Raw genomic sequence first — 26,765 nt, 5'->3', positions numbered from 1 at the left:
CTGACTTGGCCAGCATTTATTGTCCATCCTTAATTGCCTAGGGAGCAGTTAAGAGTCAACCACACTACTTGGGTTTGGGATTACATTTGGCCAGACCAGATAAGGATGGCAGTTTCCTTTCCCAAAAGGACATTAAAATGAACCAGATGGGGTTTTTTTTAGCCATTTTAGGGCAAGAGCAGAATTCCTTCTGTAAAAAGAATATTTGTGAATCAGTTATTTAGTATTAATTGAACATGGTAAACTTTGTAAAAAATTGGATGCCCAAATTTTCAATCAAACTATGGTGGGACTTATTTCGATGCACCCTGGATTACCAATCTAGATTCCCAATTACTAGTCCAGCAACATAACCACAATGCTCTGCACATAGATGAGGAAAGAAGGAACCATAGTATTTTTTCTTCATATTGCATACTATTTCCACAAGACACTAGCTAAACCTGTGATAATAAATTTAAAGAACCTTTGAGTACAGGACTGGGAACGATCAGTGCATTTCACTACCTCACCAGGGTTGCAGAATGGAATATGCTAATTTGTGGCTCAAGGTCTTTTTCAAAAAAGGAATGGCATTTGATAAGGACCCAAGACAGCCAGATACTTTTTCTTTCTCCATTTTTAGAAGTCACTTCATGAATCAATGATTACTGTTATTGTGGTCTTTAGGCAAACTGAATTAAAGGTTAATGGATCATTAACATTTTAAAAATAAAAGTCAATGCAATATTGCCAGTTTTCATTATGCATCATAAACATGGACAGGGAATGTATCTTCAAGCGCATTATTATGGGAATGTTTATACAAAGTACAGATCCATTTGTTTGTGCATATAGATATTCCATAGGCAAAATTGACATTCATCTTCAACATGTGAACCCTGATCCTGTGTACAGCTACTCACTAATATCTGGGGTAGTCTCATACAATCAAGTGACTGGATTAAGTCAAGGAATCCAATCAATCAATCAGAGGCCAAAATATTCATTAGTGTTCCAGTGCTTGGCACTCTTCAATATCCTTTTGGTTAACAAAAACAAAAATTGTTGCAATACAATTAAATCTGATTAAAATCAGGATTGCAAGTTTTAGTTTTACATAAACAATATTGTAAATACTTAGACAGGTCAGTGAAGGGTGAAGGAGTTAAAACATCTCTAAAATCAATAATTTGTTAGAAAGGAAAGCCTAACAGACAAAAAGTTAACTGTTTTTCCCCCCAAAATTGTCGTCTGAGCTGCTAATAGTCAATATTTCAGTGACATTCATGCAGTTCAATTTAAGCCTTGGCAGTATCCTGCACATTAAGGCTGTACCCTTCGACCTCAACTGCAAAAAAAAAACCTGACAACCCTGCTGGACACAGACACACAATGTTTCAACACTCAAGCAGCTTCTGAGCAGCAGGGGGCTGGAAGAACACAGCAAGCCAGGTAACATCAGTTGCCAGACCTGCGGTGTTCTTCCAGCCTCCTGCTCGTCTAGCTTACATTCTATCTGCAGTTTTTTTGAGTCTCTAAACAGCAAGCAGCCAATAAGAGCTGCACAGGATGACAATGGAACACAGCAAAAACCCATTTGCATTGCTCTTACTGAACTTATAGAATCAATTTTAAAACAGCAAGGTCAGCTGGCCACTAATTCTGGGAAAGAGATTTTTTTTTCTGTTCAAGTTCAGCTCTTACACTCCAACATATAATCACATTGAAGATACTTCAAAAAGAACTGTTGTAGGAGTCACATGACAAACAAAAGACATTGTTCTGATTCCTGTGGTCTTACGGTCAATAACAAGCAGTCTGCGATTTTCCCCCCCACCCCACCCCAGAGAAAAAAAGATCTTGGGTCTTGGGCAATAGCCAACTTTCCAATTTTAAAAGCAAACCACACCTGTCTAAAGGACTTCACTGTGCAAGAAATTAATAGTACACGTGTTTGAGCCACACAGTACAGCATTATATAATAAACTGTTTTTGGCCAAGTTGCGTTTTGTTTAAGGCAAGGATGGGATAGGAGAAATAATAAATTCATCTTTTCAGGTAATCTCAGATTAGATGGAAATTCACAAGTAGATTCCTCTTCAGAAAAGCAGGTTTGGCAAACTTTTTCCAGTTTAGCGCCTTGGTTGACACTTTACAGGTGGAGGACTGTACAGGATATTCCAAAAGAGTATGGCAAAATGATGCATCGTTGATGGCTTCATGAGCTACTTGCTATCTCAACAGAAGGCTGCCTGGAGGGATATGTTGATTGGCAACACCAAGCAAAGGATTTAAACTTTTCACAGCTCTGAGATATCGAATGAAATCAGGCTCCACTTTAATGACGGCAATACTCATGCATTTAGCACACTGCACATTATTGGTGCATATCCAGGCTATTGTCACAAGTCTGCAGCAATACATTTGAACTTTGCAGCTGGCAGAACACCTGACAGTCATGGTCCATCCAGGATAGCTCAGATACATTCTTACACATTCACGATGGCCCAGTGGCACTACTTTCACCTTTGCATCATAAGACTGAGATTCTATCACAACATTTGGAACAGCATGCCAGTGCAGTGTTGGCCTTCAGATATAGTGATAAAACAAGGACCCATTTGTCCTTTCCAGAGGACAAAGATTCCATGAGAATAACATTCTCCCAGAGACCTAACCAACATCACTAAATTCTTACCTGTGGCTGCCATGTTTCCTACCCTAGCAACAGTGATCAGACTTCATTGGATGTAAAGCACATGTCCAAGGTTGCAAAGGATTATATAAAAAGTGATTTTGCTTTAAATTGTCCAATGGTCAATTAGTGTTTGACTTCTTCATATATGCATAATGGATGCAGGCATCCCTGCCTTCAGCCAGCACGTGTTTCCATTGAGGTGTTGGTAGTGAGCTGCTTTCCTAAAGTCCATGACAGGTATATACACCCACAGTGCTGTTAGAAAGGGAGGCTCAGGATTTTGATCCAGCAACTGAAGGAATAGTGATTATTGATCCAAGTGAAGATGTTGAGAGACTAGGAGGAGAATTTGCAGGTGGTGGTGTTCCCACCTGTCCGTTACCCTTGTCCTAAGTAGTAGAGGTCATAGGTTTGAAAGCTGTTGTCAAATGCAATATGGGCAAGGTGCTGTGTTGAAGGGAATGAGTCTTTCCGAGACATGAATTGGAATGAACACCAGCCCTATGGCAGATTGATGTTTTATCCAGAATTACCTTAATTGATCAGCCACACACTGATTTCACAGCCCTAATCAAACAATGCTTACATATATAGGATAGAAACAAAGTTTCCAAAATTGGCACTCACTTATAGCTCTCTGAACTGAAGATCAAATTTAATGAGATTGAAAAGAGTAACCTCTGGATAACAGTGACTTTGCTTTAAAGATTTAACCTTGAGTTTTTACACAGTATTAAAACGTAGTGCCAGCAGGGATACAGCAATTTTAGTTATTACAGGGTAAAGTAGTCAGATCATAGTAATCCTCCTCAAGGGAGAAGCAGCCTTGGTTCAGTCAGTGGCATTAATAGATGAACCACAAGGTTTTGGTTCAAGTCTCACTTTGGTATAGAGCAGAAAAATCCAAGGGTAACAGTTCAGGGTCAAAACACACTGTACAATCAAACGTACCGTTGTTCAGGTGAATGTAGTAAGATGCCTACCTGAACAAAGAGATCCTAGACCACTTTTTAAAAAAGGTTATTCTTCTGATACTCATCACTATCAAGGGTACTGACCCTCAAATTAATGTCAAAACAGGCCATTGGATTTCAGGCATTGTATTAACAAGAAGCAAAACAAAACAAAAAAAAAAAAAAGACTTTTGTTAGCAGAATTTGTTAAAGAATTGAAAATAACAGCACTTACTTATACCAGGTGTCTGGTCCAACACATTCCATTTTCCCATCATCTATTTGCACCTTGGCTTCCATGTCATCACTGAAACTGAAAAACAGACATTTATATATACACCAAGTACTGTGCAGCCATCGTATATTGTCTCCACTAAACACACCCTTCTCAATCTAAATGGTGCTGTAATGACCATCTCAAATGTTGTGGCCTGGACAAAGTTGATTGAGATAGCACATCCTTAAGTTACAAATGGAGATTGAAACATACTGTCTATTTTCAATACTAAGACAAAAAAAACAGGAACTATCCAGTAGCTCTGTTCAAGGAATTTACCGGCAACATAGTTCCACATGATCAGAAGGAAAGCCAACTGCATAAAGAATACATTAATGCAAGTATATTTAAAAATTAAACAAAAGCTAAAGATAATTCAATGATTATTAAAAATCTCCTTTACTGTATTTCTTTACCAAGCTAATGCTAACCAGACTTTGTTCAGTAAGGTCTCGAGCTATAGCTAACCAAATCGAGTGTACTTGTAATATTTACAACACATACAATACACTAAAACCAATCCATTTTAAGTGAGGGAGCACAAAAAGTACACAAGAGCTCAATTCCTTATTCAAATCACACAATAAAATCTCAAATAGATCTAAGTTACCACCTCACCTTTTTAAGTTTCTTAGTCACAATAGACTCTTGTATCACTCAGGTCATCAAATCTGAGCAAGACTCGGTGTACAATAAACAGAGGGGTTGGACTTAGTTTGGGGAAAAACAATAATCAGGTGTCTTTTGTTGTTCATAAAAACTGAGCAGTGCATCCAGGTTTTACAGAACAAACTCAATTCTGGTTAGAGAGCAAGGGAACATAAAACTTCCTTCTCTCTACATTTAGTCTCTAAGGGCAGGTGACCACCTCCTCAAAAGATTTAGCTAACTGCACTTCTCAAACAAACCACTAGGAGGTGAGCACTTGTAACCTTTACATGACAAATCCCATGACTACACTCCAGCTTCAACTGGACTGTCATTATTCATAGAAACAGGAGGCAAGAGGGAAAAAAAAAGTGTCAGGTTTCATTCTGCCCCATGAAAAGGATTCAGGAACATCAATAGAAGCCAAGAAACTAACTTACTGGTGACCAGTCAACTGTGATTTCATATCGTCACTAAATTAAGTTTAACAATAGGCCCTACAAAAATCAGGGCTGGGAGGAATTGTATCAATTCTGCTTGGCAAGTAATAGCAGGATAACTCTCAAGGGGGTGGGTTGTTATGTGGAATGAGCTGGCAGAGGAAGTAGTAGATGCAGATACACAGTTTCAACATTTAGATAAATTGATACATGAATAGGAAAAGGTTAGAGAATATGGGCCAAGTGCAAGCAAGCAAGCAAGCAAAAATAATTTTGATTTGGAAACTTAGTCAATATGGATGAGTGGGACCAAAGGGTCTGTCTCTGTGCTGTTTGATTCTATGACTCTGACTATGTTAAATTTGAGCAACTTTGCAAACAGAAGGACACTCTTTTCACTTTCCCCACTCCTTCCAACATTTGAGCTTTTACAGTCAAGCCCAGTTATCCATTCCAGTAATTAGTCACTTGTCTCCCTTCCTACCCCACCTCCTTCCTGCTAAAATTGGTAATGAAGTCACAGAAAACCTGTAAAGACACAAATTGAATTTGTTAGTTCAAGCTGCAATCAGATCCCCAGCTGGCAGAGAAGAGGCTGGAGAGGGGTAGCAGGGAAAAAAAAAGTTAGTAAAGCAGAAGTGAGCTTAGAGGATTTTGGGAGTGGTGGGGGAAGGAGCAGAAAGAGAAAGAGAAACTGATGAGTTTCACCACAGCTAATAGTACAAACTTGTTTTAGGAACTATTCCAAAATGACAGTAAAAACATACTAATATTTAGCACAAATTAGAGTGGTGCTGGTACAGCACAGGTCAGGCAGCATCTGAGGAGCAAGAAAAATCGACATTTCGGGCATTCCTGATGAAGGGCTCCTGCCCGAAATGTTGATTTTCCTGCTCCTCAGATGCTGCCTGATCTGCTGTGCTTTTCCAGCACCACTAATCTAGACGCTGATCTCCAGCATCTGCAGTCCTCACTTTTGCCTAATATTTAGCACAACAGATCCCATAAACATTAAAATCACTAATCTTGGATTCTATTGCCATATAAAAAAAAAGAAGTCTTTAGATCAACATTGCACAATACATTACTTAACCAATTTACAATGCAAGGTCTCTTGCGCAAGAAAAATAGCCAAAATCTGGCAACAAGTGGTGTTCCACAGGGAAGAGTGCTAGGACTTGTTTATCTTATGGACTTTTGCAGATCTCACCAATTGGCAGAGCTTTACATAGTGAGGAGTGTTGAAAGATAGTTTTATGCCAAAATCTACAAATCTATATCCTGCTCTGTCAGGTACTGTTTAATCTGAAGGAATGTGAAGTGGTGCCTTTTGGAAGATCAAATTCAGGTGCAAGTTATACAAAAAAATGGCAGAACCCTGAGCAGCATTGACAGAAGGATCTAGGTGTACAGTTTCACAGATCCCTGAAAATAGCCACACAGGTGGAGGTGGTGGTCAAAAAGACATACAGCACGATTGGCTTAATTAGTCAGAGCATCAAATATAAAGAAGTTATATCACAGCTGTATATAAAAAACAACTTTAGTTTGGCCACTTTTGGAATATTGCATGCAGTTCTAGTTGCCTCACTACCAGAGGGTCATGGATGCTTTGGAAAGGGTACAGAGAAGGTTTACCAGGATGTTGCCTGATCTGAAGGGTTTGAGTTATGAGGAGAGGTTGATAAATGCAGATTATTTTCAATGGAAAGGTTGAGACTGAGGGGCAACCTGAGAGCTCTACAAAATTATGAGAGACACACATAGCACGGATAGTCAGAGGTTTTTTTTCCTGCAGGGTGGAAAGGAAAACCACAAGGGTGCAAAGATTCAAGGGTGGTGGCAGGAGTTGTAGGGGAGAAGTGTAAGGAAACTTTTTCACAGAATGGTGGGTGCCTGGAACATAGCCAATGGAGTTGGTGGAAATAGGCACATTAGTAAATGTTTAAGGCATATAGTCATAGATACATGAACAGGAGGTCAATAAAGGGATAAAAACCCCTTATGGGCAATAAGTATTGGGTCTAAGTAAGGATTAGGTATTGGCATAGGATTCATGGGCTGAAGAATTTGATCCTGTGCTGTATGGATATATTGTATTCTATTTTTAAAAACAGCCATTGTGCAAAAGGGCAAAGGTTAGATCAAAAAGAAACTTTGTTTAAAAGAAATCCAAGATCACGACAATAGACTAAATAAAACAGGAGTGGATAATCATTCCAAATATTAAAAAGAAAAAGTCTATTCCTTAAAGTGCCAACAGCAACTCACTGACATTCAAACCTATGAAAAACCTACCAAAACACCAAAGAGAAAATCTAACTTTCTCAGAGGCCAAGATTCTGAAAATCACCATAAAAGCCATAACATTACTGACAATAATGAATTTTGACATAATTCAGCTGTAAGTATGCTTTTAGAGATATGGATCAACCAATAACCACATTTTCAATTTCCAAGAGTAAAACAAAGCCACTCTCCATCTTCAAGCTTTTCTGGTGTCACGCACATTTCAACTCTCACCTGTCAACAGCAAATCCAGGGTTGTATCTGACAGCTGACATGTTGTGCTCATTCATTTCCTGTTTGATGTTTCCACAATCAACACCCTAAGCATAAAAATAGCAGAGTTAAAGAAAAACCCATGACAAAAAAAAAATTGGAAATACACAATACAAGTCTGCAAAGACCAACATTTTGTTTGAAAAACCTCATCTGATCTCATTAGCAATTTTTCAATTTGTTTCAACTCGTATTTTTTTTGCATTCCTTCATACAACTAGTTTGTTTTTGGAATTACAGCACAAAAAAGTACACTGCACTCAATACTAAATTAAAAATCCAGTATCATACAGAAAGTTATGGTACTGTATTACAGATCACTTGAGGAGTGCGAATGGCTGTAGCAACAGATATTTTTACATGCACATTGTAGTTTGCAGCCAAGGACAGTAAGGGCAGAGGCAACTTTCTATCACATGACAGACCAAGACACTTTGAATCTTAACTGTATACCTTTGCTGGGTGTTAAGGATCTGAAAGTTGATTAACTATTTTATTGTAATAACTGCAATATAAACCAAAATGGAAATATAAACCAAAAACAGAAGTTTTCATTACTTAGATATTTACAGTACAGAAGGCAGCCATTCAACCCATCAAGTCTGTGGTCAGCTAAAGATCTGACTCCATTAATCCATTGACTAATCCATAGTCTAAAGGCAATGCTCATTATCTAAATAGTGTTTATGTTGAGTGTTCAGGCAGTGAGTTCTAGATTTCCACCACTGAAATAATTTTTGTTCCATAACCTTTTACATCCTACCTTAAAAACCTACACTCCCTAGTTACTGGTGCTTCTACTAACTGAATTTATGCCCTTTCTAAAACAAACAAACAACCACTAGTAATAAAGCTAGCTATGTATTCAAATGAGTATTTACAAGCAAAGCTATTATGAACAACACAAACCAAAAAAGGTGGGGGTGGAGGCAGGGAAGACTAAATTGAAATGGAGTTAAGGGGCAAATAAAGCACCATATCCCTTGTGGTGCCCATCTCGCTTTAAAGGCATTGCCAGCACAGATAGCGTAAATCTTTCTCTAATGACATCTGGGCACAAACATGACCACAGAAGAGGGGCAGACAGTCAACAGATGACCCCCCCCCCCCCCCCCCCCGGTGCATTAATAATCAACCTGGCCAGACCCATGAGGTCCTTCAATCTGCCTACAGCCCCCGTACCAGGTGCTCAAAGATCAGGAGCAGGAGGTTGAAGTGCAACCAACAACCTAACAGAAGGCATTGCGGGTTACTAAAAAAAGGGAGGGCAAATGCTCACAACCAACCAAAATAAACAGCTGGATTGGGATTCGGTGATCCTTCATAGTCTGCAGTTATAAGGGATTGCTGTGTGCAACACGCTCCCTCCCAGATCCCCACATAAAAGCACCCTTCATTACGTCTTGGCTGCAAAGCAGCAAATTTGTATCTTAAGTCTGCCTCACACTTCATTGTTCCAAGGAAAGCAATCCCAGCCTATCCAAACTATTCCTTCTATCACACCCTCCAACCCAGGCAGCATCTACTAAGTCTCCTCTTGACCATCTCTACTGCAATCACATCCTTCCCAGGAGATAGAATCAGAACTGAAGCTCTGGCAGAACCACTATTTTATACAGTTTAATACAATCTCTCTACTCTTATTCCAAACCTCAGCTGACAAAGGCACATATCCCACATGCTTCTTAACCACCTTATCAACCAGCCCTGCTACCTTCAAGCATCTATAGATATGCAAACAGTCTCTGATCTTCAGTACTTTTTGGAGGGTGACCACTCCCTTGAAACCCCTTGTCTTGTTCCCCCTCCCCAAATGCATGACCTCATTTTCCAGGTTGAATTCTATTGCCACTGATTCACCCAGCTGACTCATCAATTGATAACCTCCTCCATAACATTCCCTCTGCTGCTTAGCACAGAACTACAGGGAGGCTCAGTGCATGCTAATTGTAATGCCGATGAACAGCTGGAGGTTACTGCCATACGTGGATCTCAGATATTGTGCAGCAGAATGGAAAACAAATTAGCGGGAATGTTGCTTATCAAACTGCCAGTTTCTCTCATCTGAAAACTTAATCATATGCCCCCCATGTCCCCACCACCTCAAAAGTTGGTGGTGTTTTCCTGACATCTAAAACAAACAACAAGGGCCCCAGAACTAGCCCTGCAGAACCCCTCCTTTATCAGACCTCAAGTCACTAAAATATAGTCACCTTCTGCTTCCCAGCCAATTTTGGACCCAATGAGCTAAATTTGGAATACATGGGCATTTAGTTTCTTGAACACAGACTCCCATGAAGAGAATGACATTTATCACAGACAGCCTATTCAGACTGCATCAAATGCATTGTCCTCCAACAACCGCTCTCCACAAATCAATGCTGGCTACATTAACTCTTCTCTTCAAACGCAGATATTTTCACTCCCTCAAATTTAACAACTTTCCCTACCACAGATTAGACAGAGTGGTGTTAATTTTCTGATCACAAATGGTTCAGAGTCTGGACAGGAGATTTCCAGTTATGCTCCAAGGTGGGGGAAGATGAATTGGCACCCATCTGTAATTCAACCAACTAGTTGGTTGAAACAAAAAAGGTAAATTTTTATTTATAAAAACCCTTCCTTCACCTTGGTCCCAAAAGGAATTTTTTCAAAGCAGCCAAACAAACTAGAACAAGAGAGAGTTAACAAATGTTGAGTTTATAAACTACTAAAATGAGAGACGTGATAATAGAAACAAAGATTAGAAGTGTGAATGGAATAAAATCTCCGGCTTCAGCAAGTGAATGGCAGAACGCTTGCTGTCAAATTGGATGATTAGGTAGTGCTGACTTTGATAGAGACAATCATTTCAATGCTCTTGACTAAATTAGCTAGTAGGCTCCTGTCCTGTTACCTTTTTATCAAAGACTTCACTAACATGCTTGGTTTATAGCATTCAAAGCCATAAAAAGTCTCTACCTGCAGTGCAGGGGCATCTAATAGCTGTCCCCTTCACACCATACTAATTCACATAAGCACATCAGCCTAGAAACATACAGATCATAAAGGTATTATATCAACTGCATTTCATGTAGAAATAGTCCCGAAAAAGGTAAAGCAGACATATCTGCTGTTGGAGACATAACCCACAGCCAATGGCTTGCTGAGAAGTCATTAGTCCGTCATCATCTTTATCCATAGGAGTTTAGAGTCAGGTTGGCTTCGAATTGCATCTCTCCATTCAAGGGGAGAATGTCTGAAATTCCCTGGCTCATTCAGGCATCACCTTCCAGAGATTTTTCCTTAGGGCTTCAGGAGACAGTGACTGAATTTATATCCAGTATCATTAAATTTATCCACTGTGTGGTCTCTGATTACAAAATGTGATTTTAAAAATTCCATGTCTGGATAAAGGTCACTATTCCAGAAATAGCCAGTGTGTTTTCTACTTGAGTGTAACCATCATTCTGGCTAAGCTGAGATTTAAATAACAGAAAAAATGATAAAACTTTTATGTACGAAAGAAACAAATTGTATGGATTTTTAAATAAACGGCAAAGTGAACATTAGTGCTAAACAAAATGTTGCAGAATTAATAAATGGAAAACAAAAAGGGCAGCAGGTGGACAGGTATTTTCTATCAGGTTTCACTATAGAGGGAATACAAGTAACATCCCTACCATTGCTATGATTAGGAAGGAATAAATCAGAAAATTACGCATTGCCAAGGAATCAGTATTGAAAAACTTGGAGTTGCAAGCTGACAATCCTCCGATCCTAATGGACATCAGAGGGTCTCTAAATAGAAACTGGAGGAATGGAGTTTGAGGAGAGGCTGGGACATTTTCCCTGGAGTACACAAGGCTGAGGGATGACTTCATGGACGTTTTATAAAATCACAAGCATAGATAAGGTGAATAGCCAAGTTCTTTTCCCCAAGGTAGGGGAGTGCGAAACTAGAGGGCATTTTTTTGAGAGGAGAGAGATTTACAAGGGACCTGAGGGACAACTTTTTCCATGCAGAGGATGGTGAATAAATGGAACAAACTGCAAGTGGTAGAGGCAAGTACAATTACAACATTTAAAAGACATTTGGACAGGTTTAGAGATATGGACCAAATGAACAATTGAGACTAGTTCAGTTTGGAACCTGCCCAGTATGGGCAGAATGGTCAGTTTTGTGCTGTATGCCCAACAAGTGAGATCGCTGATCTATTGGGTCACTTTGGGGAACTGAAGCCAATGAGGTTCAAATAAAAATGGAAAAAGAAAAATTGTAGAAGTAACTCCCTTCCTCAAAAAGGCAGGCAAAACTGGAAACAACATTCCAGTGAACAAAGATCAAACCACAGTGAAGGTGTTAAAAGCTATTACTAAAGACATTATAACAGGGCACTTAAAGGCCAAAAGGTAGTGAGGCAGTCATCATGGTTTTGTAAAATCATCTTTATAAAGTTAGAGGTCTTTGTAGTTGTAGGGTGTACAGTGATAAGCGATGTACTTGGATTTCCAGAAGGCATTCAATATGGTGCCACAAGGCTTGAATAGAGGATTGACTTGCTAACAGAAATAAGCATAATGGCTCATTTTCTGGTTAGCAAGACTTAATGAGTCTGTGCCAGAGGGATTGTGCTGGGCCCTCATTTTACAATCCAAAATGACTTGGATAAAGGGACTGAAGGTATGACTGTAAAGTTTGCTGATCATAAAGAGGCAGGTTCAAAAGCAAGTTGTGCAGAGAACTAACTTGGCTATATCCCTTTGTAGCATTTTAGGTGAGTGAGTAAAGACCCAACAGGGAATGTATAATGTGGGAAAATATCAAAATGGCCATTAAGGGTCAGAAACACAAGAAAGAAGCACATTTAAAAAAGGGAGGTGAGGTTGTAGAGCTCAGATGCAGAGGGATTAGATGACCTAGTGCAGAAATCACAAAGTTAATGTGCAGGTACAGCAAGTAATTGTTAGAAACAAAGAATTAGAATTTTTTTGCAAGGGGAATTGAACACAGTAGTTAGTTGACAGGTAATGGTGAGACCACATCTGGAGTTCAAAATTGTCCTTATTTAAGAAAGAAGGTAAATGCACTGAAAGCAGTTCAGAGAAGGGTTTCTGGAATGGGTGAATTGTCTTATGGAAAAGTTGGATAGGCTTAGAGTTTAAATAAGTAGTAACTTGATCAACTGAAACCAAGTGGCTGAGGGGTCTTGAAGGGGAAACCTGAAGAATGTTTCCTCAGAGGGGGATCTAGAACTAGTGAATGACCACTATTAAAAACAACAAAAAGGGACTGTTCATTAAGACAGAACAAAGTGACAGGTTTTCTCAGAGGACATTGGCAAGGTGGTAGAAGCAGAGTCCTTGAATATTTAAAGCAGAGCTACACAGTCTTGATAACAATGAGTTGAGAGATTCAGGGATTGGTAGCAATGTGGAGTAATCAGCCACAATCATATTGAATGGCAAAGTAAGCTCAAGGCATTAAGTGGCTTACACCTGCTACATATTCTGCCTTCTAACAACAACATTACTGGAGGAAAGACCCCAGGTTAAGTTACATCTCTGAGACAGCAAACAGTAGCTTTTATCAAAATGTAGTTTCTTTTCAGAGAAAATATAGTTCAATTATAATTTTTGTACAACATTTAACAGAAATCTGTAAAACCCTGAACATTGTTTTAAAGCATTTTCATCAGAACCTCACATTTGGATAATACAATAAGCTTAAAACATTACATGTTAAAACAAAATCATTCCCTAGCCAGAGGCACTGTTCAATAGGAACAATGTAAAGCAAAGTTGTATGGCCTGAGGGCATAACTATTGCTTTTGCATCAGTACATTAGCGTGTAGAAGAATGATCCAGTTAGCATCCATAACATCACATGCAGCTTTTCAGATCATCTTACTCTGACAAAGAAAAAAAATAAAACTTTATTTGAAATGCAAGTGTTAAAATTGCATTTCTCTCAAGAGCTGCAAAGAAGAATCTGCTACAAGAGGAACAGGGTCTTTAAAAAAAAGTGGAATCTTTATATCTGTTATTCCCAGCCAAGTAATGGATTGTTTTTCAGCAAATATTCATGTGTATACCATCCTCTTCACTTGAATTAAAATAATTCACAGAAACAGGACTAATTTACTAAACAAAAAAAAAACCAGGAAAAAACAGCAGCTGTAAAAATCAGCTACAGTAAAGAAACAAGCATAGAATTCAGTATCTTACCTAATTAAGTATTTTCAGTGCTCCTGAGTTTCTGCTAATATTCAGCCAAAACCACCAAATTTCATAATCTTAAATAAGTATAGAATCAATAAAGACTAGTCATAGTTATGCCAATGGGAAAAAGGATAGAGTTGGATTTGTGAATGTATCAGCACTTTTAACAGGACAAAGGTTGGGAATAAAAACCGCATAACACTTCTAAACCAGTCCTGTTTTTCTAAAGGACTGCAGACAGAGCAGTTTCTAAAAACTTCCTTTAACTTCTGCCTGGTCATGATTTTCTTTCAAGTTGACTTCCTCCCTATAGAGAAAGAATATCATTAAATACTTTATTATGGAAGTTTTTTTTTTAAAAAAAAGAAAACGAAAACGTGTAGTTTTAGTTGGTAAGAAAGACTTCTCTTCACCACCACCACCCCCCTCCCCACCCCCAGCCAAGTTGAGAGAAATGGAAAAAAAAACTTTTTTTCAATGGTTGAATTACTTACATTATGTGGTACAAAATTTATCTATTAACACAGTAATACTTGACAAACAGCATTTCCTCACCAGAAACAGCAGCACAGGTTTTTAAAAGCCTTTTCCATCAATTCTGAATCAGTTGTGATAGAGGCAAACATAGGCATAGAAGTAGGCAGTCTTTAATCAAATAGAGAATGGGGAAACAGAAGCAGACCGGAATCAAATGCAATGCTGTTGTAATTTACAACCTCACCCCAAATTAGTCACTACTCTTCCCCATTAGTGTAATGCCCCAAGTGTCACTTTACAAAATTCAATATCAACTCCCTCCAGCGGGAAGAACACTCAAGCCTGATAAACATCAACTTGCACATTTAAAAACAAATTCAAACTGTAGAATGAAAGTAAGACTTTAAAAAGCTCAGTTACCCATTTGTAGCAATGAAATTATCATTTAAACCCATCTCATGGAGTCAGCTTAACAATAAGGGTCATCATATTAAGACCAGGCGACGTGGTGGCTCAATGGTTATCCCTGCTGCCTCACAGCACCAGGGTCGTAGGTTCAATTCCAGCCTTGGGTGACTGTCTGTATTGGTTTCCTCTGGGTGCTCCTGTTTCCTCCCACAGTCCAAAGATGTGCAGGTCAAGTGACTTGGCCGTGCTAAATTGCCCAGTATCAGGTGCATTAGTCAGAGGGAAATGGGTCTGGGTGGGTTACTCCTCAGAGGGCCGGTATGGACTGGTAGGGCTGAAGGGCCTGTTTCCACACTATAGGGAATCTAATCTAAGACAGTAGAGGGGGAGAATCTTTGAAACATTGAATATTTTTTGAGGCTGAAGCCACAAGATTCTTGACTAACAAAAGATTCTGGAGTAAGCAGAATGATTTAACAGAGGCCAAAATCAAATCAAACATTCTTATTTAATAAAGAAGCAGACTTGAGGGAATGAGTAGCAGATTCCTGCCCTAATTTGTACGTTCATTAAACCTAATGTTATCAATTTGATTGGTTTTTAAACTCAATAGCATAGAGATAGCAAAGACAAAAAAGTGATAACACTTTAATGCAAACACCAAAGTGGGATCTGTGCCACAGTGCCAGCCAATGACCTTCGAGAGAATCTAATAGTTGTCCCTTGACATTCAATAGTGTTGCCATCATAGAATCCCCACTATCAACATCCTAAGGGTTACTATTGACCAGAAGCCATACAAGTAGCATGTTTATAAGAGCAGGTCAGAGATTAGAAATCCTGTCACGAGTAACTTACCTCCTGACTCCAAAGCCTGTCCATCCATCTACAAGACAAATTCATGACTTGTGATGGAATACTTTCCACTTGCCTACGTGAGTGGACTCCAAGAACACTCAAACTTGATACCATCCAGGACAGAGTAGCCCATTTAATTGGCACCATATCCACCACCACTCAGTAGCAGCACTGCAGAAATTCAGCAACTCTTCCCCAGTTGTACCTTCCAAACCCATAAACCACCAAGAAATACAAGGGAGAATGATGGAAACACCTGTAAATTCCCCCATCAAGCCACTCACCATCCTGATTCAAATATATCAGGAGAAAGTGAGGACTGCAGATGCTGGAGATCAGTGTCGAGAGGGTGGCACTAGAAAAGCACAGGTCAGGCAGCATCCAAGGAACAGGAGAATCGGCGTTTCGGGCATATGCCATCATCGGGAATGAGAATTCCTGATGAAGGGCTAATGCCCAAAATGTCGATTCTCCTGCTTTTTGGATGTTGCTTGACCTGCTGTGCTTTTCCAGCACCACCCTCTTGACTCAAATGTATCGCCATCCTTCAATACCACGGAATCAGTCCTACCTACAGCACAGGGGCTGCAGCAGTTCATAGCAGCAGCTTCCCATCACCTTTTCCAGGGCATTTAGGGAGAGACAATACACCCTATGAATGCATTTAAAAATCCAAATTCTTTGAACCATTAGAGTCCTCCCCATGCATGCACTTCAAACATTTCCATTGGGGATTTAAGGGAGATCGTATCATTGAAAAAAAGGCGGTTAATATTTTAAACTGCAGTCTGTAGCTGACGTCTGATAGCATGAGATTCTTATTTCCAGAGATATGATGATTTGGCAATGGTCATACATTATTGAAGGTTTCCTTATTGTTGAGTGTACGCCAATTGACAGCTTTTTCTTCATTTATTGCCCCTCCCACTCGTCTTAGATCAGCCCAAATCCCAACACTTTTGCTGATGGTCGGTGGGTGAATGGAAAAGTGTATGTTCCCATTATTACTCGAAGACAAACAAACCTTAAAAACAAAAGGTCACAAATAGTTCCTAGATTAAAACAAAGTTTGTCTTAACACGGACGTTCATTTAAATAAAAACAACAAACTGTCGACAGGGGATAGGGATATCGCTGCAAACAGCACTTCCCCCTTAAAAGATGAACACAGGGGGAAAATTTGTTTCTCACTTCCCTTCAATTAATTCACGAGAGAAAAAAGACCCACACAGTATTCTTACCTTCCAACTAGCCCACAACATTTTCAGCCGTGCAATATTGCCTATTTGTTTGAAATGTTCCATTTTAGTGCACTCATCGCTTTTGTCGAATCCATCCTTAGTCAGTCCCCCTTTCTTCGGGTCCATGGAAGACTTGTTCCTAAAAAAAGAAAGTTGGATACCAGAGGGTAAGGGAGAACAGAGCACTTAATGGAGAAACAAAAGCCGCGTTGACATAAGGTTGTAATATTCCATAAGGTGCTGGTCAATCCATACAGAACATAACAATCTCATCTCCACAAGCACAGTTGGAACTGAATTGAATTGAATTAGACCCAAGAAGGACTGCGGTACAAAGTATAAACTTATCGGTTACAATGTTACGTGGAGTAAAAGTTTAAACAAATCTAGTAGACTTCTCGGCATAGGCTACGAAATTAAAACTTATAAGCCGTACATAATTCAATAAGGAGAACACCAGTATAAGCTCATACGTCTCCCGAGGTATCGGCTGCGGGTAAGAAGTAAATTATTGAGGCCCACTACGATTGGTTTATTTTTCAATACCTCAAGGCCCTATTTGTTACCAGTTTATAAGACATTTTTTTGTAAAAATTTTGCATGATGTTTTTTTTAAAAGTCACACAGTACTTACTGCTGAAATTGTGCTTGACAACAAAAAAATGGGTTTAATTGCATAAAAGTTTCCCAACCAACAAACCTATAACACGATGAGAATTTATAGTACAGGTGGACGAGATGCTGATTGGTGGGCAACTCCACTTTCATTGGTTGAGGTATTGCCGTGGAGAAAGCAAAATAGTCGGCTCTTCAAATGCCCAGGTTTTCCAAAGGTCACAAGGCTTGAACTTTGTTTGATTCTTTGCAGAGAAAGGTATGGATAAATGTGTTTCAATGAATAACTTTGAGTTTGACTGATTGTTCTGAATTGGGTGGGAGCATTCAGGATTGTTCAGCAAGTATTGCCAAATTGCAGAATCACAGCTAATAATTGATATCTTTAATTTTTGGTATTACAAGTCGAGATGATTGTGTACAGTTTGTAACTGCCTATCATGACCAAATGACAGAGCTTGCTGTCTGATTCAGTCTGGCAATCATTGCGCTAATGTACCTGGCACCACATTGCCACTGGCCTTTGACCTATATATAACACACAATGAACAATGATTGGATCAGAATAGCCATTGTCAGTTAGATAGGGGTAATATATTCTATTTTCTGTGTCAAGCTTGCAACGTAAGCAAGTGGCCAGCAGCTTATTTACAACATTACTGATAAGTCCAATTTTATAGCATATGGAGCTGTCGAAATCTCAATATATTTATTGACTGGAGACTGTGGGCTAGTGGAAGACTGCAACAGAGAGTCCATTATGGAATTTCTCATTTACCACATTAAGGCAAGGGAGCCTATTAGACTGCACCGTTTCAAAAGTGAATTTGAACTTGGATGGAGTATGTTGCTTTGTGTAAGAAAAGGCTTACACATATTTGAAGTTTCAAAGATTGCAAAGATTTCATTGTATAATCATGAATGACATAGAATTATCCCTACATTCCTATCAAAAATGCATTTCTAATGGAAATTGACATTTTAGCAAGTATTGGAGCTACAGGTCATCCCATATCTCCACCAACTACCTGACATATATAATGTCACCAAAACTAAACTCAACTGTGCAAATTGCTATATTCATAATTTTAGAGAATTTGGATTCAGAAAACGATAATGTATTTTTATTGCTGTGATTCTGTCATTCTGGTAAATGTCAATGTTATGTCTAGACTTTACAAAGTTGAAGAAATCCTTCCCTGTGTCAGTGGAAAACATACGAAGAGGTGGCTGTTAGTAATTCATTGAACCAAATGACCAGAACTGATAATTGATTTTAAAAAAAGCAAAATAGATTATCACTTCATGTGTTTTCTACAGCCCAAGTTGTGCGTGGATGTAGCCACAGGGGTAAACCTATCTCAAATGTTGCAAGATAGCTTGTTACTCTTGCACAATTCTTAGAAATGCTTTTGAAACCGTGGAGTCACTCTTGGCAGCAAATCCAATAGATACAAATTTGGGACCATCACCAACAACACCATGCATTTTGTCAACATAATCACAATTCTTTAGAATTACCACACCAATCCAGTTTGTCCTAAAGCCTCACAATACCATAAAGCATTCACATTGTGTATTGAAAGCAACACCTTGTCTATATGCTTATTTGACATTGCTCCACAATATAAGGAATACAAATGGAATTGAGCATGAGCCAATCAGTCCCATTTTGGATATTATGGTGGAAGGAAGGCCATTGAGGAAGCAACTGAAGATGTCAGATTTGATAGGCTGACCCAATTTTACATTTCATTGGAGAGTGCAATGGGTCAGGGTATCAAAACTGTGTTTAACCTTATCCCATCGGCTTCCTGCCAGAGTTATGTCAAATTTACTCCCAAGTGAATGTTAATTTTCCAAAGATGTTGATTTCATCACTTGTTTTAAAAAAAAGTTTTGTTTGGCAGAATTGAGAAGTTATTTTGAAAAATGATTATGAATTTCTCATACTTGGAGATTCCATTTGTAACTATAGTTAACTTAATGTTTTCTATCTTTAAATTTTAACTTTTGATATTCATTACAAAATATCAGTTGGCAAATTCCTGATCTGTATAGTAATATCCGTCCTTGTATACTTTTCATTAAACAATGTAGGAAAGTTATGTGATTGTTAGCCAGTGGGGTTTGAGGAAAAAAAAGTTAAAATAGTTAAGACTACAATGATCAATTTAATTAACAGACCTCGGTTACTATTCTATTCCTAATGGTGGAGCATATTTCAATCTGTACTCTCCATTTGGGAAATCAAATGGATGAAGATGAGGCAAAATTGTTTATTTTATCATAATCCCTTATTAGGACCTCAATTAGCTCACGGCCATGGGAATGGTTTGCATTATCTCCGGGCTCTAATGGAGAATGCAAACTGGCAGAAATAATATTGTTGATGTTTTCATGACCTAGTTTCAAATTAAAATCATGTTTCCACCAGATGCATACTTAGAGAAAAGTTAGTATCTAATTGTGATCATGATATATATTTTTGTATATATAACACTTGTGTGCGTGCATACATAAACAAGGAAATTTGCATTTTATGCAATTTCCATAAGAATTTAGTGTGGTCATTGTGTGGTATAAACTCTGATTTATACATACTATTCTTAAGATTGGGTTTTACATTTTGAGTTAGTAACATATGGATTTTCTATGTGTCTGAAATTGTTAATTAACTTGTAAGTATTTCTAAAACTATGGTTATTTCTTTTAAAACATTTTTTGAAGGCTACTTTGGCAGTCAATTGAGTTTCTGTTTACTTTGGGATTTTATGATTTGGCAAGGTAAACAATGGGAGGTTTTTTTTAAAGCATTTAGACAACATCCATAATAGAGAAAGATAAAGACTTTTCATTCAGTTTTACATCGTTTCAGGGAGTTCCGTGAAATTCTTGCATTGAGATGCACTGCGTGCTCCTGAGACAGGGAGAATATAGTAAGTCAAATAGTAACATGAAATGGGAAATTAGCGATAACCCTAGACCACGAGTGTTGGGATAAAACCAGAACAGGAATTGAACCTGAGTCTTTTTAAACTCAGGTGTATGATAATTCTAGGAATAAGCAGTCAGAGGTTTTAGTGTAAGAGTATTGAGGTATTCGAGTATAGAGTAATCTGTCAAGGTGTTTGAGTAAGAGTTTCTGGTATTACTACTGGCAGTCAATTGAGTTTCTGTTTTTCTTTGGGATTTTATGATTTGGCAAGGTAAACAATTGTACCTCAAGGTTTTTGTTAGAAATTTCTGGACTGGGAGGTTTTTTTAAAGCATTTAGACAACATCCATAATAGAGAAAGATAAAGACTTTTCATTCAGTTTTACATTGTTTTCTGTTTGGGCAATGTGCAAGGGATTTTCTTTACCTTGTAAAAGTATTTTGGGATGATTGGAATTACACTTTTATTTTGTGTTTAAACTTTCTGATTTTGTAACTAAGTAGATCATATTATTCTATGTATATTAATATACAATATATTATATTCAATTACTAAACGCCTGTTTTATTACTAAGGCAAAATGTGTAGTATTGCATGTTACTGTTTCAATGACAGAGACTGCCTTGTTAAAACCAAAACAAAACAAAATGTGATCTATCAAGCCAGATTTTGATCTGAGATCTGATAGAAGTTTATAAGGTTGTGAATAGCATGGATAGAGTGGAAAGTGTGAGGCTTCTTCCCAGGGTGGAGGGGTCAATTACTATGGGACACAGGTTCAAAGTGCAGGGGGAAGTTTAAGAGAAATGTGCAAGGCAAGCTTTTCACACAAAGGGTGGTGAGTGCCAGGAACGTGCTGCCAGAGGAGGTGGTGGAAGCAAACTCAGTAGCAACATTCAAGAGGAACCTGAATAATACATGAATAGGAAAGGAATAGAGAGATACAGATCCTTTAAGTGAAGACAGTTTTAGTGTGGAAGGGCAAAATGTGTCATTGTAGACTTGGATGGTCAAAAGGCCTGTTCCTGCGCTGTATCATTCATTGTTATCCTCTGCTCTTTGTTCTTTATCCAGTAATAACGTCAGCTGGAATCATTACAGTTTCCACTGTATAGATGGTATTTAAATAGATCCATAAGGGATGACGGTACAGTATATTTTCATTCTCACCTATCGGCAAATTGTGTATCTAATGGTTGCTCTTACCCCAGTCAAAAATGTGCTGTTACAGCTGACAATTTGGAACTGAAGTATAATCATTTAGCCCAGCTGCTGAGACCACTTAACACTGTTTTGAAATGTAATAACATGGAAGAAATTGCAAATTTTCCAATACGTATTGTTACTGCCCATGCGTTCCTTTCAAATGACTAAATGGGTGTCAAGCCAAAATTACTATGCACCTCTCTCTATTTAAAATGTGCAAGTCTAATCTTAATAAAGTTGTACATCTGTGAACATGGACATTTTCACAAGAGATTAAAATGTGCTTTCACTTGTCAAAATATTGCAAATGGAGAAAATTTTATCACTTTGGCAGAATAAGCAGAAGATCTCCATTACTGCAATGTGATGAAATAGTTTCCTCAGGGAACCTGATATAAACCATCTGGTTTCTTACACACAGTAATATCAACAATTTTTTAGTGCCATTCTTATTCGTGTAAACCTTCGAACACAGACTGCACTGTGAGAATACCTTTTGAGATATTACCATAATTCAGGTGAGTTTTGTTCTCCATCTTGTTTATCACTGTACAAATGTAATTAATCAGGCTAAGTTTGAAGTCATGCCAAATGTATAAAAATGCTAAGTGCTTTCTTAATTTACCATTTGCTTTTCCAGTATTTGTTTGCATTTTGGTGTCATATATATAGCAAAATATTATGATTTGACTTTTAAGGTATCAATAGTTATTTTAAATGAAGAAACAAATCTGTTAAATAGTGAATCTGTCAAAAAGACAAGCCAAACAAGTCTTTCGTACTAACATAATAGATTGAATCTTTGTTATTTTTATTTTCTAAATGCACTGAGACTTTCAGAGGGATTTTAACTGTGAGGCCTAGCAAGAATTTTCACCTTATCTTAATAAAATAGTCACATTAACTATCTAGTCCACCCCGACAGAGTTCCTCCCTTCTGATTCTGGCCCCATCTAACCACACACTGTTCCCAGAATAACTCGTCACTTAATGGACAGTTGTCGGAAAGCCAGCAACCCCTGTGCCCAAGCCATCTTTCAAAGCCTGCTGCACTCCCAGGCAAGTGTTGGCAGCCTAGCATTACCCATCACCAGTAATGTAATGGCACAGCTGCCACAAAGCCAATTGCTGCCCACAGCACCTAGTTAGCATGACTAACTCTTCCTCACATATGCAACTCCATTCTCACAGCTGAGTCACTGTTTAACTACCATGTCACACATCAGACCTCTCCTTAGATATGTCTCCTCTACCCACCCTCAATGAGTTCGAGTCACTGTCTCTCCAATGCCCACAGGTGACCTGCACCTTGTCATTTTCAAGTAGGGGAACATCATATACAGACAAGATTAGAATCCCTACAGTATGGATACAGGCCCTTCGGCCAACAAGTCCACACCGACCCTCCAAAGAGCAACCTACCCTACACTTACTCCTGACTAATGAACCTGACACTATGGGCAACTCAGCATGGCCAATTCACTTAACCTGCACATCATCGAATGTGGGAGGAAACCGGAGCACCCGGAGGAAACTCATGCAGACACAGGGAGAATGTGCAAACTCCACACAGTCACCCGAGGCTGGAATTGAACCCAGGTCCCTGGTGCTGTGAGGCAGCAGTGCTAACCACTGAGCCACCTCGCCACCCAGCACTATTCCAACAAGCAATCGGACAAATCCAAATATGATCCTACTTTGACAGCCAGATAAAGGGGACACAAAGGATACACATCCAGGATGCAGTTCAGTCCCACAGTGCAGACCAAACGTGAGCATCTTAACCATGGGGGTAAAAACAATGACTGCAGATGCTGGAAACCAGATTCTGGATTAGTGGTGCTGGAAGAGCACAGCAGTTCAGGCAGCATCCAGGTAGCTTCGAAATCGATGTTTCGGGCAAAGGCCCTTCATCAGGAATAAAGCTTTATTCCTGATGAAGGGCTTTTGCCCGAAACGTCGATTTCGAAGCTACTTGGATACTGCCTGAACTGCTGTGCTCTTCCAGCACCACTAATCCAGCATCTTAACCATGACAATCCGTGATGGTCTCCTTCATCCAGCTAACATCTACTGGAATAGGGTGTCAGTCAGGTCCTGTCTGCCTTATAGCACCCAATGCAGCTGCTAAATTCTGTCATTCACAAAGCAAATTTCCTTCAGTTCAATGTCATTGTCATAGAGTCATAGAAATGCACAGCATGGAAACAGACCCTTCGGTTCAACCCGTCCATGTCGACAATATATCCCAACCCAATCTAGTCCCACCTGCCAGCACCCGGCTCATATCCCTCCAAACCCTTCCTATTCATATACCCATCCAAATGCCTCTTAAATGTTGCAATTGTACCAGCCTCCACCACATCCTCTGGCACCTCATTCCATACACGTACTACCCTCTGCGTGAAAAAGTTGCCCCTTAGGTCTCTTTTATATCTTTCCCCTCTCACCCTAAACCTATGCCTTCTAGTTCTGGATCCCCAATCCCAGGGAAAAGACTTTGCCTATTTATCCTATCCGTGCCCCTCATAATTTTGTAAACCTCTATAAGGTCACCCCTCAGCCTCCGACGCTTCAGGGAAAACAGTCCCAGCCTGTTCAGCCTCTCCCTGTAGCTCAGATCCTCCAACCCTGGCAACATTCTTGTAAATCTTTTCTGAACCCTTTCAACTTCACAAAATCTTTCCGATAGGAAGGAGACCAGAATTGCACACAATATTCCAACAGTGGCCTAACCAATGTCCTGTACAGCTGCAACATGACCTCCCAACCCCTGTACTCGGTACTCTGACCAATAAAGGAAAGCATACCAAACGCCCCCTTCACTATCCTATCTACCTGCGACTTCACTTTCAAGGAGCTATGAACCTGCACTCCAAGGTCTCTTTGTTTAGCAACACTCCCTAGGACCTTACCATTCAGTGTATAAGTCCTGCTAAGATTTGCTTTCCCAAAATGCAGCACCTTGCATTTATCTGAATTAAACTCCATCTGCCACTTCTCAGCCCATTGGCCCATCTGGTCCAGATCATGTTGTAATCTGAAGGTAACCCTCTTCGCTGTCCACTACACCTCTAATATTGGTGTCATCTGCAAACTTACTAACTGTACCTCTTATGCTCGCATCCAAATCATTTATGTAAATGACAAAAAGTAGAGGGCCTAGCATCGATCCTTGTGGCACTCCACTGGTCACAGGCCTCCAGTCTGAAAAACGACCCTCCACCATCACTCTCTGTCTTCTACCTTTGAGCCAGTTCTGTATCCAAATGGCTAGTTCTCCCTTTATTCCATGAGATCTAACCTTGCTAATCAGTCTCCCATGGGGAACCTTGTCGAAAGCCTTACTGAAGTCCATATAGATCACATCTGCTGCTCTGACCTCATTAATCTTCGTTGTTACTTCTTCAAAAAACTCAATCAAGTTTGTGAGACATGATTTCCCATGCACAAAGCCATGTTGACTATCCTGAACCAGTCCTTGCCTTTCCAAATACATGTACATCCTGTCCCTAAGGATTCCTTCCAACAATTTGCCCACCACCGAGGTCAGGCTCACCGGTCTATAGTTCCCTGGCTTGTCTTTACCGCCCTTCTTAAACAGTCCTTCTCCTTGGATGACTGTTCCCATTTCCTTGACTCCTTCAGCATCTACCACACACCAAATGTGCAGGATAGTGCAGCACACTGTGTCCAGTATATAACTGAGAGCCCATCTAGACCACTCAGGCTATGGAAACCCAGTTTACACTGCAGTACTGCCCTGGCCGCAGTATCTGCACCAACTTGGGGAAGGTGCCTCAACAGCTGAGTGTCGAACACATCACATCAAAAAGGGAGTGGCTGCTGCACTCTGACCTCTTTCCCATCCCAGACCCGCCTCAACTATTCCACTTCCGATCGCATTTATACAACAATGTTAATCCCTGTCCCACAGCACCTCAGAAACTCCACAGGTGATGGAGTGCTTTTGGGCAGCATTTGCTTCTTTTTAAATTATTGTTGATAACTCCTGCAGCGCTGAGATGACAATGATAGTTTATCTGGAACCAGTGGTTTGGTGCAATCTGCCTTTGCCCTGTATTTTATGCAGCAGCATGTTCACTCTGCATGCACTGCATATGTGCAAAGAAATGTTTACAAACACATGTGTTGTGCATTTGCCCCTTCAACATCCTTATGTACAGGAGCAATGGATCTTATGATTCCACCCATCAACTCCGCTCATCTTGGGCTTGTCACAGCCATTTTCCAGTTGCAATTTAGCTCTTGAGAATGGGAAGTGGGGAAGGTAACTCAACTTGTTGTGAACACAGTCAGCATCATCAGACTCTGTCTAGTCACCAGGCACACACTGCAATCAGACTTCTCATCTGATCCTGCCACAGATTTCACCGTCTCACTGAGACCACTATAAGATTCTGCCCATTATTACAAAACAGTACACTTTAGGAGTTCTGTTGTCACTGGGTTTCCTGTTCAACAGCTGAATGGTGATACATCTTGTACCCCATACGTTAAACTAGACCAGCTATAAAGTAGTTGTGAAACTTCTGTCAATGTGAATTGAGAATGAAATGATGCACTTTTAACTTTGTTTAATTGTTGGCTTTTCATAGCAGAATATGTTCCCTAGTCAAATCATTACATCTTCAATATTGCCAGCTCAGATATTCAAGTAAATTTACTTTATCAACAGGCTGTGGTGTACTTTCCACTGAACCCCTGTCAACACTGCTAAGGCAGGATTTGTTCATCTGTTGTGATTGCTTGATAATGGATACCTGAAGGATAGAACTGAATAAATTAAGTTTTTCCAACAATCTAACAGCTTCACAGACACTCTAGTGCACCTTGCACATTCCTGCTACAGCGTATTGGTGGCAGAGGGAGTGGCTATTAGTGGCGTGATGCCAATCAAGTGGGCTCTTTGTCCTGGGTGGTGTCAAGCTTCTTGAGTGTTGCTGGAGCAGCACCCATCCAGGCAAGTCAGGGAATATTCCATTACACTCCTGACTTGTGCTTTGCAGACGGATATGTTTTGGGGAGTAAAGAGGTGAGTTATCTGCTGCAATACTCTTAGCTTCTAACCTGCTCCTGTTGCCAATATATTTATATGGTAAGTCAAGTTCAGTTTCTGATGAATGGTGACCCGGAGGATGTTGACTATGGGGCATTCAGTATGGTAACACGATTGAATGTCAAGGGATGATGGCTATATTCTCTGTTGCTGGTCATTGCCTGGTATTTGTGTGGTCC

At 39.5% G+C, this 26,765-nt stretch overlaps 2 protein-coding genes across 8 annotated transcripts in view; one reads left to right on the top strand and one right to left on the bottom strand.

Annotated features, from left to right (window-relative positions):
* Positions 1-14,380, bottom strand: part of tpte (transmembrane phosphatase with tensin homology) — a 60,837-nt gene extending 46,457 nt beyond the window's left edge. The window contains exons 1-3 of one of the 3 annotated variants that reach the window (XM_072577144.1): positions 14,318-14,380; positions 7,522-7,607; positions 3,869-3,946 (exon numbers count right to left, since the gene is read on the bottom strand). In XM_072577144.1, the coding sequence (XP_072433245.1) occupies positions 3,869-3,946; positions 7,522-7,577 (134 nt within the window). In that variant the 5' untranslated portion in view covers positions 7,578-7,607; positions 14,318-14,380. Of the gene's footprint in view, positions 1-3,868; positions 3,947-4,528; positions 4,592-7,521; positions 7,608-13,768; positions 13,994-14,317 lie in introns of those variants that run through there. The other 2 variants (XM_072577143.1, XM_072577145.1) reach the window with 2 other exon arrangements.
* A 2,103-nt stretch (positions 14,381-16,483) lies between these two features.
* The window catches only part of fgl1b (fibrinogen like 1B), a 31,305-nt gene continuing 21,023 nt past the window's right edge, over positions 16,484-26,765 (top strand). The window contains exons 1-2 of one of the 5 annotated variants that reach the window (XM_072577148.1): positions 21,642-22,024; positions 26,338-26,562. The gene's annotated coding sequence lies outside the window, so the exon portion shown is untranslated. Of the gene's footprint in view, positions 17,621-21,640; positions 22,025-23,538; positions 26,563-26,765 lie in introns of those variants that run through there. The other 4 variants (XM_072577151.1, XM_072577152.1, XM_072577146.1 and 1 more) reach the window with 4 other exon arrangements.

The sequence above is a fragment of the Chiloscyllium punctatum genome, chromosome 9 (assembly GCF_047496795.1).
Source record: "Chiloscyllium punctatum isolate Juve2018m chromosome 9, sChiPun1.3, whole genome shotgun sequence".
Classification (NCBI taxonomy): Eukaryota; Metazoa; Chordata; class Chondrichthyes; order Orectolobiformes; family Hemiscylliidae; genus Chiloscyllium; species Chiloscyllium punctatum.
This window is presented reverse-complemented; position numbering and strand designations above follow the sequence as displayed.